This window comes from Macaca fascicularis, chromosome 18 (genome assembly GCF_037993035.2).
Source record: "Macaca fascicularis isolate 582-1 chromosome 18, T2T-MFA8v1.1".
Taxonomy (NCBI): domain Eukaryota; kingdom Metazoa; phylum Chordata; class Mammalia; order Primates; family Cercopithecidae; genus Macaca; species Macaca fascicularis.
In genome coordinates this window covers 76,821,307-76,835,015 of record NC_088392.1, presented here as the reverse complement: position 1 = coordinate 76,835,015, position 13,709 = coordinate 76,821,307, and the positions used below count along the sequence as shown (strand labels likewise).

Sequence of the window (13,709 nt, the reverse complement as noted above, 5' to 3'; positions counted from 1 at the left end):
TCAAAAGGCCAGTGCTTGTTTATACAGCAGTGGCACACCATCCAAATGAAGGATGTGCATATCCTGTTTCCTGAAAAGCCAACCAATCCCTCACTGAGTGTCATGACCACCCCGTCACCTAGACCTACTTATTTCTTCTCCATTTCTAGTGAAACAAAAGACAGAGAAACAGGGGGCGAGAGCGAGTGTGGGGTCTGGCTGTTCTTAAATGAAGAGCTCTGTCAGGCACTTACAAGCAGTGCACAACAGTGCGGCCTTCCCCTCCGTTGTACTCCTCTTGCCATTTGTCCACCTGGCGAATGAGCTTCAAGAAGGAGCGCTTGGACACTGGTGTGTCCCTGTACATCGGCCAGCCCAGGAACTGGAATTGCTGCACCATCCGATATCCGTCTTGGGGCTACAAAGAACCAGGCGACAATCAGGGAGTGGAAGGAAAACAGGCATTATTTACTGAATTCCAGCGGGCTCCTTCCACCCACTTGATCTTCCCATTATTAAAGGCGAGTCCTGCCTACAAATTACCAAGGTGGCTTCTGCTGGCCTGAAGAGTTACGGTTTTTAATCTCGAGCAGTTAAAAACAACCAGGGGTTTTAAATGACAGGCCAGACAAATACGAGTGAGGCAGAATGCTTCCCATTCTGCAAAAGCCAAGAGAAAAATAACACAGCATAAGCACTGACCACATTGTCATGTTAAGCGGTAAAATAACTTCAATTACAGGTAAATTACAGGTAATGAATAACTTAAAACCTGGAGATGTCTGTAAGCTCAGTGTGAAGACAGAGAACACTGCTTCCTGTGAGCATAACATGGTTTTGCTTATTGATGTTGAATCTTGCTAAGATAGCAAGTTAATTAATCCTTAGTCATAGCGAAATAGAATTGCAGAATTCAAAAAAGTGTTACTTAGCTTATGGTAGAAACATGAAAACAGCTTTAATCCGGCCATGGCTAAATCACCTGGACTATATCTTCTGTGGCCTTCAGCGGCATCTAACACGGGTGACACTCTCTTCTTGTCAACATGCTTTCCTCACTGGCTGGTCCTTCTCCCACAGCAGTCCCTCCCTCCTGCTCTCTCTGCCTCAGTCTCCCCTTCTCCCAGAAGCCACCAGGCTCAATCCCTAGGGCGCTTCCTCTTCTGCTGCCTCTCATTTGATTTCACTGATGCTCATGGCTTTAGATATTACCAATATCCCAATAAGTCATAAATTTATATATCTGGTTCAGCCCTCTCTCTTGAATTTCACCCTTATATTTTCAAAGGCCTACCTGATATTCCCACTTAGGGGCCTAACAGTCATCCCAAACCTAGTATGTCTACAATTGAGCTTCTGATCCTCTCTCCATAATGCCCCCCACCCCCAAACAATCCGGTTACACAGGCAGCCTCGGCAACAACTCAGTCAGTATCCATTCCATCATCCTAGCTCTCAGGACAGGAACCTTGAGTCCCCTCCATTCCCTGGGATCGTGCTGGCTCTACCTTCAGAAAATACCAGAACCTTCCCCTTCTCATGACCTCCACTCCTGCTCTCTCCCGTCTCACCATAATCTCCTTTCCCATCACTGTCATCTCTCCTTATCCCAACAGCCTCCTGATGCCTCTCTCCTCCAGTCTATTCTCAACCCAGGAGCCAGAGTGCTCCTTTTAAAATGTAATTACACCACTGGATTCTTGCACTCAAAACTCTGGAATGGCTCGTTATTTCCTTCAAAGCAAAAGCCCAAATGCTGACAGTGACTGCCAGGCCCTTCGACCTGGGGACCCCAGGCCACTGTCCTTCCAGGTGAACTGCTCACTCCCAGTCAGCTACTCTTGCCTCTGCTCCTGAGCCTGGGCTACGCACCTCCTTGCTGTCCTGGCACTCACACTGGCGAACACATCTTGGGGCCTCTGCACTGAACCTTCCTTCTGCCTAGAAAGCTGCCTCCCCAGAGAGCCTCAGTGCCCTCTGGCCTCCTCCGTCGTGGCTCATAGGGCACGCATGCTTACAACAGAGCGTGCTTCCGCTGTGCAAGGCCCTAGCACTTTCTAACCCCCCTGCTGATTTTCCTGTAGAATTTGTCACTTCCTAACTTACTGCATCTGTTATTGTATCTGTTATTTATTGTCTGATTTCTGACAATAATTCTTTGCTTGACCAAACTTTCGCCAGGCTCCTGAACCTTCTCCTAGGCCTATCCATGAACTTCCTTGTAAAATCCAGTTTTAGCAATTTCTGCTAAGTCACCGTGGCAAGAACCACCCACCCTCAATGTCTGATCATATTTGGTATCTGATCAGGTTCCTCATCCTCCACCATTCCCCAGGTATGTCTTCAGCCAGACAGCTGAGGGCCTGCCTTCAGCCAGAATCCTGTTAGGTCAGTTTAGCCAGGGATCAGTCTTGATGCCTCCCCTTAGTAATTTTCCATCCACGGACCCCCACCCTGCCTGTTGGCTAGAAATTCCTGCCTGCCCATGCCATACTCGGAGTTGAGCCCACTCTCTCTCGTCCGCTGCAAGGTCCTGTGACAGGGGTCCCTGCAACTATCATGATGGTCTTGAATAAAGTCTGCCTTGCTGTGCTTTAATAAGTATCATTACTTTCTAAATACTGCCCCTGTTATAATGTAAGCTCCGTAAGGTCAGGAATTTGTGCTTTTTTGGTTCACTGACATATTCCAAACTCTTGGAACAGTGACTGACATAGAGTAAGTGCTCCAAATAGTCAATGAATGAGAAAATAAATGAAGCCATAATCACAGGCACGATGGGCCCGTCTCTTACTCTGGCTGCATTGTAAATACGGAATATCCTGCTGATGATGTCCTCTTCTAGGTCAGCAGAGACAAATTCCACCTGGATGGGGCCGTGTCTGTGTACTCCGTTTTCTGGCCAGTACTGTGGACACAACTGAATTCAAAACATATAAACACAGGGTTAATTAAAAGAGGAAATTTACTCCCAACAGTTTGGATAAGGTTAGTACTGACATTCAGTAATCTTTTTTTTTTTTTTTTTAAGAGATAGGGTCTTGCTCTGTCTCCCCAGCTAAAGTGCAGTGGTGTGATCATGGCTGACTGCAGCCTTAAACTCCTGGGCTCAAGCAACTCTTGCCCCTAAACCTCTCAAGTAGCTGGGGCCACAGGTGTGTGCTACCATGCCTGGCTAATTTTTGTATTTTTGGAGAGACAGGGATCTCGTTATGTTGCACAGGCTGGTTTTGAATCCCTCTTCTCCAGTGATCCTCCTGCCTCAGCCTCCCAGATGGCTGGCTGGGATTACAGGTGTGGGATGCTGTGTTTGGAGACATCATTCAGGAATTCTGAAGACTTCACTGACTCTCTTTGTTTTCTTTTCTTTCTCTCTTCTCCTCCCAGCAATGTAGGCTTTTGGACTTTCTTGCTGGCTGATTCCTCAACTCCACCTGTCCTTTTCCTGGGACTTTTTCCTTCATTTTCTCAGAAAGCACCTTTTAGCCATGAGTAATTCTGCTTTCCTATGAGGTCATGTGAATGGCAGTCGCCATGTCCCCTTTTGCATGGTGAAAGGAACTCTCATCAGGCCCCAGGGAGAGGCACCAGGTGCCACCCCAGGATGTAAGGTACTCAAGATGGCTATACAAGTCTTAATGCCCAGATCTCCATGCTCTGCTGGCTGGGACTGCGAGTGGATTTTATAACCACTATTGGGAATAAGGCTATTTTGTGACAAGGTTTGGAACTGATAACATTGTTGGGTTGCATTTTTATGTTCCAGTCCAAACCCTTGCAGCTCAGATCTAGCAAATCTGTTGTAAGAGTAAATGCTTTGCTGTTTTACCTGGAAGTGGCCTAATTAAAAAAGCAATTTCCTAGAGCCTCAAACTCTAGCTATTGTTGATACTGAGTAACTAGAACTTTTGCATGAATGTAAATGCACAACTCAGTGCAGTAGGAGTGGTGCTGAGCATGGTGGCTTATGAAGGTGCTTATTAGCTAGCACCCCACAAAATTCCTACTCTTGGAAACAGTCAGGAAGGAAGAACTGCTAAGACTTTTCTCTTCAAAAACCCTTCGTAAAGCCCCGAAACCTTAATAGGCATTTAAAGTTTGAAATTACAGGGACTTCTTATTCCTATGACTTTTTTTTAAGTAGCATCTACTTTTTTTTTTTTTTTTTTTTTTTTTGAGACACAAGCTCGCTCTGTTGCCAGGCTGGAGTGCAGTGGTATGATCTCGGCTCACCGCAACCTCCTGGATTCAAGCGATTCTTCTGCCTCAGCCTCCCGAGTGGTTGGGACTACCGGCATGTGCCACCATGCCCGGCTAATTTTTGTATTTTCACCAGAGAGGGGGTTTCACCATGTTGGCCAGGATGGTCTCAATCTCTTGACCTCATGATCCGCCCACCTCGGTCTCCCAAAGTGCTGGGATGACAGGTGTGAGCCAACGCGCCCGGCTGCATCTAAGTTTTATCTTTCTGATTTAGCTGAGGGACAGGTGGCCTATGGAAAGGCAAGGAGAGAACTGCTTTATTATATAACCTGTTTCTATACTGGGCCAAGAGCAGAGGAAGACAACACCTAATTTTGTGCAGAATGATGTGTCACAAAAGGAGGATCCACTGGTTGAATTTCTAGATGATTTCTATTTTCCAAAGGATCTAAAATCTCATTGTCAAAGGTTGCTAAGGTTGATTTATACCCAAGATTGCAGGATAGTTTTCAGTGAGCAGTGGGTCAGCCGAAACGGCAATATCTCTCTCTCCATCACAGAACAGTTAAGGTGGGATTTTATAAGTAAGAATGAGAGTAGGGTAACCAAGCGTGCTTTTTATGTTAGCTAAGCTGATAGTATTTTAAAAATTACATTTATTTATTTTTAAATAATGCTTCCATGAAATATTTCCTCCCTCACCAGCACTTCCTGGTGACAAGTTATAAAACTGCCTTGTCAAATAATGGCATGCTGATGTTTATTTTCTTTTTGATGCCCAAGGGTACCCACTGTTAAAATTAACAGGCATTATGATGGGAAGCCAAGATATTAATAAAAGCTGTAACATGCACATTTGAACCGTTCTGCCCATTTTTCTACTGCCTGAACTTACTCTGCTTTCTGCTTGCTTTCTTCGTTCAAGCTCCTGACCAAAAGCTTGCCACTTACACCAAAGAAGTATGAGTGACGCGGCTTGTGCTTGCCTCTTGGCACGTTGCATTCTATGCTCTGCCCAAGTAAACCATGTAGAAAATGGCTTAAATGGTGCATAACACGTCCGTGAACCAGACCTATAAATACTTAAAATCGTTGAGTGCTATTCTTGTAGAATTGCAAAGCCTTTACATTCAAATGCTCAGTTTAGTGTTGGCTAAAAGACTGAATCCCAGGAGCCTCTTTTCTCTCACTCTGAAAATCAGCTCTGTCTGCTGAATAGAACTGGAGTCTTTTTGTCTCTCTTACCCATGAGCCAGCCAAGGCTTGGTTTGAGTCCAGATAGTTCGGGTTTAGATGCGGCTTTAGAATTCCAATGCAGTTGTTCAAAAAGAACACACTAGAATCACTGATGTCTTGTTCACTAATACGAACAAAAATATCTCCACATTTCAGGATTCACATGAAGAAAAAAACCTAAATAAGGAAGAAGTCCCTTATTCTATAAGTGTCTGTGACTTAAGACTCTAGAATTAGTGAAATTTCAGCCATGCCACTGTAAGGTAGAAAATCAGGATCCTTGGTTCTATTTTGAGTTGAGTCTTTGAAGCTTCCCAAGCCGTGGTGTCTGCTTGTCTTTATAAATGACCGTAAGCTAACCTTCTCAGAGCATCAATGGGGAAGAGTTTTAAAATATTTAAGCTTCTTAAGCCAAAAGGACTGGATAAGAACAAAGATTATCATTATTATTTCATTAACCAGCTTTCAGGCGAGAGCTTTACTATATAATGCAGTGCCTCAGACATAATTAAAAACCTTATAGAACTGAATTGAATGTCCATGCCATTTATGGTTGGACGATGGCAAGAAAATAGATTGTAGGAAGGAAAAATCTGGCCATGATGTCCAGTTGGGATGCTGAAATGCTTCAGACCTTTTTTTTGTTTTGTTTTTGTTTGTTTGTTTTTAAGAAAAAGAAAGAATTTGTGTCTACTGGACAGGAAATTAATTCAGTTCCAGAACAAGTTGTTTCTTAAAACACGCTAAGGTCAAACTTCCCATAATGCCTACTGTCATGATGGTTGTCTATGACTGGTATAGGCACATCCCAAAGCAATGAATTCATCTCCTAAAGGGCCACTGCGCTAATGCTTGCCTGACAACCTGCTTCAAGAAAATGTGTCTAACCCTATTACTAACATTGAGTCATCGCTGTCCAATTCTTTCTCTTTAATGTTTAAGAGTAACTATGCAAAAGCCCCATCTATCATTCCAAACTTCTCTTATCTCCAAGTCCCAGTATTATTTCTTTTTAATATCTTTACCAAAGCATTGAGAAAACTAATTGCTGTGCCTTAAAATTGCTTGCCTGTCTCCGCTGTCATCCCAACACTGTCACCGTGCATGACAATCTCTACCTGTAAGCTCCCAGTGAGCCATGCCAGGAAGCACACAGTTGCTCCAGGAATGGGATCAGGGGCTGTGTCAAATGCTATCTTCCCTTCTCCACTGTCCTCTGGTCTGCTTGCTCTGCTTTGGCTCTGCGATGTTCAGGTTCCTGCTGAGCCCTGACTCAGTCTGCGACCTTGTCAACCTCCAGTGGATATTTCCATCTTTCAGGAACAGCTCAACTTTTGGCCCTGTCTTGCCCTGTCACCTCAACCATCTATGATTTCAGCCTGTATTTCTGGTTTCAACTGACTTTCTAACCCCTAATTCCGTCTGATTTTTAACCTTTGTGTTCAGCATCCCCAGTTCTCAACTTCAACCGGCACTTGAGACCTGGCACCAGGGCCTGCACTACTCAGGTGCAAACAAACTTGACCCCCCGGCACTAGCTCTGACTGTAAGAAGTCCGGGTCTCACCTGGGCAGGATCCACATCATTTAGCATAACGACGGATGTGCAGTGATAATCCAGGACCAGTCTCCAAAAGTCTTTCACTGTGTTTGGCAAAGGATGCTGGGTGACTATAAAAGCTGAAGGCTGTTTATAGCTCTGCAAACACAAACAAGAATGCTCCAAATATACTCAGGAAAATGGGAAGAGAAGAAGCTAAGTTATTTCATGCAGAAGGAAACTTGTGGCACAAAACACTGAACATGTTTAACAGGTGTTGAATTCTGTCACCATTGTCAGCACCAACATAGACTAAATACAAACTTCTCTGCAGAATAATAGTGATAAAAGTCTTACTTTGATACCAAGAAAACTTAATTAGTATCTCTTATCAATTTTTAGAAAATTTCTGGTAGAGCAGCAACATCGAATCTATACATAATTATCTTGATGGAGAAAATTTAACTTTACTTTTAAAATTACACATAATTAAAAGTTCTGCTTTTTCTAAAACTTGTTGGGTAGCAATTTGTATGTATGACAGTGTTCTTATTTCTGCCATAAAGAATACATCTACTTTTTTTACAGCTCTGAAGAGCTTCAGAAAAGTTTAGGTACCTTTTATGATATGACACCAATAGAATTAAAATTTCCACGTTAGCAGAGAACACACCCATTCACTCTTTCCATCAACTGAATAGCAACAAGTAAACAGACTGATGGGAAGTAATGAGTTGCGCTTTCCCCTAAGTTAACTACAGGCTAAATTACAGGAAAATGAACTAAAATAATGCTGCAAACCGATTAACCCATTTTCCTGCCATGGTGACTTCACAGCTGTCCCCTGCTCCCCGCCCAGCAGATTAAAAATCTCAGCGCTCAGAGGCAACTGTGCCATGTTGCATTTATCGATACTTCTGGCCTGGTGGTCCCTGAGAAACCAAGGATATCAGCCCTGACACAAAAACATACGTGGAATCTGAAATCTATTTTTTGTTGGAAACAAAAGTTTGTGTCTTAAAAAACAAAAGGGCTGGTGAGCACAAGAGGAAGACCCACGCCTGTTCTGCAGCCTCCCCAGTCCAGTCACCCCAGCCTCGGACCCGTGCGCGAAGCAGGGCACTCACGTCCATGAGGGCAGCGTTGATGTAGTTGCTGCTCTCCCCGTCGATGGTGATGAGGAAGGGCAGGCAGCGGTCCGGGGGCAGGATGTCCATGCACCGGTTTTTCTCATGGTTCCGGGGCAACAGCGCGATGCTGCAGTCCTCCACTCGCAGCGTTGGCGTCACCATGTTTAGGGTCTACGTGAGAAAAGAAAGGCACGTGAGGACAAGAAGACTTGGCAGCGGACTCCTCTCACGTGCAGTTCTGGAAAGATGCACACTTCCTGTGGCTGACTGCAAGGCGTTCCCCTCCCCTCCGCAGCCCTCCCCTCCCCTCCGCAGCCCTCCCCTCCCCTCCAAGCCCTCCCCTCCCCTCCGCAGCCCTAGCCCTCCCCTCCGCAGCCCTCCCCTCCCCTCCGCAGCCCTAGCCCTCCCCTCCGCAGCCCTAGCCCTCCTCTCCGCAGCCCTCCCCTCCCCTCCGCAGCCCTCCCCTCCCCTCCGCACCCCTCCCCTCCGCAGCCCTAGCCCTCCCCTCCGCAGCCCTAGCCCTCCCCTCCGCAGCCCTCCCCTCCCCTCCGCAGCCCTCCCCTCCCCTCCGCAGCCCTCCCCTCCCCTCCGCAGCCCTAGCCCTCCCCTCCGCAGCCCTAGCCCTCCTCTCCGCAGCCCTCCCCTCCCCTCCGCAGCCCTAGCCCTCCCCTCCGCAGCCCTCCCCTCCCCTCCGCAGCCCTCCCCTCCCCTCCAAGCCCTCCCCTCCCCTCCGCAGCCCTAGCCCTCCCCTCCGCAGCCCTCCCCTCCCCTCCGCAGCCCTAGCCCTCCCCTCCGCAGCCCTAGCCCTCCCCTCCGCAGCCCTAGCCCTCCCCTCCGCAGCCCTAGCCCTCCCCTCCGCAGGCCTCCCCTCCCCTCCGCAGGCCTCGCCCTCCCCTCCGCAGCCCTCCCCTCCCCTCCGCAGCCCTCCCCTCCCCTCCGCAGCCCTCCCCTCCCCTCCGCAGCCCTCCCCTCCCCTCCGCAGCCCTAGCCCTCCCCTCCGCAGCCCTCCCCTCCCCTCCGCAGCCCTCCCCTCCCTTCCGCAGCCCTAGCCCTCCCCTCCGCAGCCCTCCCCTCCCCTCCGCAGCCCTCCCCTCCTCTCCGCAGCCCTAGCCCTCCCCTCCGCAGCCCTCCCCTCCCCTCCGCAGCCCTAGCCCTCCCCTCCGCAGCCCTCCCCTCCCCTCCGCAGCCCTCCCCTCCCCTCCGCAGCACTCCCCTCCCCTCCGCAGCACTCCCCTCCCCTCCGCAGCACTCCCCTCCCCTCCGCAGCCCTAGCCCTCCCCTCCGCAGCCCTCCCCTCCCCTCCGCAGCCCTCCCCTCCCCTCCGCAGCACTCCCCTCCCCTCCGCAGCACTCCCCTCCCCTCCGCAGCCCTCCCCTCCCCTCCGCAGCACTCCCCTCCCCTCCGCAGCACTCCCCTCCCCTCCGCAGCCCTCCCCTCCCCTCCGCAGCCCTCCCCTCCCCTCCGCAGCCCTAGCCCTCCCCTCCGCAGCCCTCCCCTCCCCTCCGCAGCACTCCCCTCCCCTCCGCAGCACTCCCCTCCCCTCCGCAGCCCTCCCCAGTTCGAGTTGGATTTCTTCCGCTCCTTGGATTTTGTCCACGGACGGTGCCCATCAGACACAGGGGTCAGAGGCAGAGATATATGGGCCACTGTGCGTCCCTCCGATTAAGAGCCCTCAAGCCCCAGTGGAGTGGGACGTCTGGGGATTTGGGAGGTCAGAGACGGGGGAGGAGTCTGGCCTTGAGTCAGGTACATTTGGACAAAATGCAAATGTGAGGAATACAATGGAGAGCCCTTGGTTGGACAGTCTTCCTAACACACACTTCCGTGGCGTGACTGCGCGTGGTTATGCTGTGGACAAGGAGCCATGGTGTTGGGGACTGCTCCGTGTCTGCTTTCAGACGGGAGGGGTAGAAATGGCTGTTAGACTAGTGGTTCTCAACCAGGTATTTCTGTCCACTGCGGGGACACCTGGCAATGTCTACACGTGTTTTTGTGTGGTGGTGACGCCATAGGCGTCTCTTGGGTAGAGCTCTGGGTTGCTGCTAAACATCCTGTAGAACAGCACATGCCAACAAGAGTTACCCAGCCCTCAATGCCAACAGTGCTGTGGAGGCCGAGGAACCTGTGATTCAAGGGCTGACTCAGGTGCTGACCTTGAAATCCTTCTTGAGGAGCAAGTCACCGTGCAGTGCCCCTGCCTCAGGCATCACTTACCCGGAATTCCTCTTTAATCTGGCTCGAGTTTGTCTGTGGATCCAGTTTGTTCATGTCATAATACAGAGACCTAACTTGGGAAGCCGGCACAGAGGTGTCCCCGCAAAGACAGGCTTCCAGGATCGCATCGTGGATAAACACATACTGCTCCTGGAGAAGGAGATGGAACAAGTTACTAACTTTAGAGAACCAGAGGAAGAGGAAAGACAGTATCAATTTTAGCCTCACATCATCAAGAGAGTGGAGACAATTCCTCCAGAGAGAAACACAGTCTAAGGGCTCAAGTGCTAGGAGACCGGGTCACAATGCCAAATATTATAGATTGATTAAAACCAATCAGACCCAATACAAAGCACCACACGCACTGCGGCACCATGAAAACTGTGGCTAAAGACCACTGTCATTCTGATCCTACTCACTGGGAACTCAGTATTTCACATGAGGAATGAGCAGAATTTTATCTATGGTAGGATTTGCTGATCAAAACAATAGTGCAAAGAAGGTCCAGAAAAACTTGGCATTACTATGAAGACAAAAAGTTCTGAAGTTCTTAATTCAGAACATGAAAGTACTTAGAAGTTCTTATTTCAGAACATAAAAGTTAATATGATGATTATGAAAGCTCTTAGAGGTACAGAGAGCTGTTCTCATATATATGTTCAGTGAGTACACAGTGTAAACACAGGGCCTCTAACTGATTTGGCACTGACTTTTCTTAAAATTCATTGTTGGAGTCTTATCATATTTATTATTTTTAGTTATATGAAAAGTTTAAAAAGCCTCTTATTACAGCTAATTTGGTTGATTTCTATACATAAATGGGACTTTTAATTATTTTTTTCAGCAACCTCTTGTCCAACAGATTGATTCCCAAAAACAGCACACTACCACTAAATACCTGAAAAAAGAAGATCCATGCGAGAAATGGGAGTGGCAACATTGATTAACTATAAAGTATATTAAAAGATAAATTATTATGATTATCTTTCAAACACAGTATCCCCTTTCTAAGGAAAAGGGCCCATGAAAGCAGCATTTACAGTTTCTGTTATTTTTGTGTTGGCTAAAAAAAAATGGGATTAGGTTTCCCAGAGGCTTTCATAAACTTAAATGCACAATCTAAATGGAAGGGGTTCTTCCTTCTTCTGCACTTCACTTCGTGAATCATTTTCCAGGTGGTGGGTGTGACGCCTACTTAAAACAATCAAATATGAGTAAAAATATGAATGTCCTAAGAGCAGGATGTAATATTGCTTCTGGAAAAATGGAAATTCCCCATATACCTTGAACTTCCACTTAAAGAGTTACTAGTTAGCATAGACATATAGAGTGCTTCACAAAATGGGCAAATCCCCACGACGCCAGACACTGGGCAGGATCTTTAGGGTCAGGAGGCTTCTGCTCTGCCCAGGACCCCGGGAGAAGAACAACGTGCACAGAGATAGCCCTTCAGGCACTGTTCTCGGGAGTGGTCTTGCTCTGGTTACCAGCTAGTTTAAAAGATAGAATAAAAGGCAATGGTATTGAAAGTCTGAGCACTTAACAGGACTTTTTTTGGTCCCTTAACACAGAAAAAAATGTGCAAATTTGAGCTCTTGATTCTGTTACCTGGAAAACTCGTGGGTTTGTTTGGTTTGTTTATGAAAGGCAAAACAAAAAGGAGGAATGGAGGGAGGGAGGGAGGGAAGGAACAGGGAATGCCAGGTAGATCACTTGAACAGATAATTGCCTGGATTCCTTGTGTCCTTGGCCCTGAAATTGGGAGATCCAGGAGAGGCCTCAGGGACCAAGGCCCCAGGCTAGGTGATGAGCGGGAGTACCTCTGTTTGCACCATGTTCACCCTCCGTGACCGCAGCTCCCTGACGCAGTTGTAGATGTCAACGACCCCTTCCCTTTCAGCCATGTCCAACATGATATCAATGACGATGAAACAGCCAGTCCTCCCTGCACCAGCACTGAATGAAAAGGGGGGTCTGTCAGTGGATGAAGAAGGACCATACTGCTGCTGCTGCTTTTTAAATATTTTATCAAGGTGAAATTTACATAATACAAAATTAAACCTCTAAAAAGGTACACTCCAGTGGCATTTAGCGCTCCCAAAATGTACAACCATCACCACTCTGAAGTTCTAAAACATACTCATCATCCGCAAAGGTGGCCCTGCACCCATCACCCACTGTGGTTCCTTCAAGAGGCTCTGGAGCTCTGCTTACCTGCAGTGCACCACCAGTGGGCCTGCATTGGGTGGGCTCTTGGACTTGACTTGCCGCACGAATCCCAGCAGGCCGGTGGCATGGTAGGGGACCCCATGATCCGGCCAGCCAGTGAAGTGAAACTGTCTGATCTCTCGGATTTCATGCACACCTCTCTGCAGTAGTTGTTTAACCACAACAAGGAAGAGAACAAGGGAAAACAAACCACAAATGAGCAGGGATAGCTGGGGGAGTGGAAACAGTCCTCACGTAGCAAGTCTAGGGCCAGGAAACAGTGGACTGCTGGGGAAGGAGGCCATCTTTGGATCTTACACACAATGTGGAAGGCATTGTACCCTTAGGAAGATGGCTGGGTATGAAAGGGAGATGATGTTTGGGGAAAACGTTAATTTTTAGGTGTAATTCCAGCAAACGGATGAATTGGTTGGGTTGTTTGAAATTCCTTTCTAAAAAGTAGACTATGTTAAAAGTTTGTCTCACTTAGATCACACGGTGTCTGGTGAGGTGAGAGTCTGTAGAGAAAGAGGCACAGAAGGGGGGCCTGAAGGAATTAGAGGATATCTGTGTGCTCAATACCAACTCCGTGTTGGGGTTTTCCGGTATCCTGGAACCTCTCACAGCAGGGACTGGAGTGGTGCACACTCACTGAGCATGCTCAGATGATGCTTGCAGGAGGAATGAATGAGGACACCTTTCTAACTAGACAGGTCAGAAAACTCATCTGCATTTACAGCTCTGTTTCTTAGGTTTCTCTTTTTAATGTGGGTAAATATTTTACCCATTCATCCAATCGCTGGCAATCTGAGTGATTACACTGCCCCAGGCATTATGTGAGGTGCTAGGGCTACAGAAGTATGTTTTTGAATGGCCATCACAGTCTGCTTGTGGCAAACAGGCATGTAAGCCAATATATACTATGGGAATTGAAAGGTATTTTTGCTGGAATTCTATGCTAGGTCAACAAATTGAGGGGAGCTGCCTGCTGCTCAACTGTAGTGAAGGCAGAAAGAAACAGACTTTATAGTTTGCTTTTGGTTTTAATTTACTTTTGTTTTGAGAATAATTAAGGTAATTTATACCTGTCTATTTTGTTTTCTAAGTATGAGCCTATATACTAAGACTGTGTTTTAAAGCAAAAGACTGTTTTGAAAACAAAACCAGAATCAACTCTGCATGTACATCTAGGATCAAATT

The 13,709-nt window shown here is 47.5% G+C and overlaps 1 protein-coding gene across 17 annotated transcripts in view; it reads right to left on the bottom strand.

Moving 5' to 3' along the window:
- PTPRM (protein tyrosine phosphatase receptor type M) overlaps positions 1-13,709 on the bottom strand; it is an 847,035-nt gene that overhangs the window by 19,236 nt on the left and 814,090 nt on the right. For all 17 annotated transcript variants that reach the window (XM_065534197.2, XM_065534199.2, XM_065534198.2 and 14 more), the window contains 7 exons: positions 12,516-12,670; positions 12,122-12,257; positions 10,302-10,451; positions 8,085-8,258; positions 6,985-7,116; positions 2,774-2,899; positions 234-397 (listed from right to left, as the gene is read on the bottom strand). In XM_065534197.2, the coding sequence (XP_065390269.1) occupies positions 234-397; positions 2,774-2,899; positions 6,985-7,116; positions 8,085-8,258; positions 10,302-10,451; positions 12,122-12,257; positions 12,516-12,670 (1,037 nt within the window). The remainder of the gene's footprint in view (positions 1-233; positions 398-2,773; positions 2,900-6,984; positions 7,117-8,084; positions 8,259-10,301; positions 10,452-12,121; positions 12,258-12,515; positions 12,671-13,709) is intronic.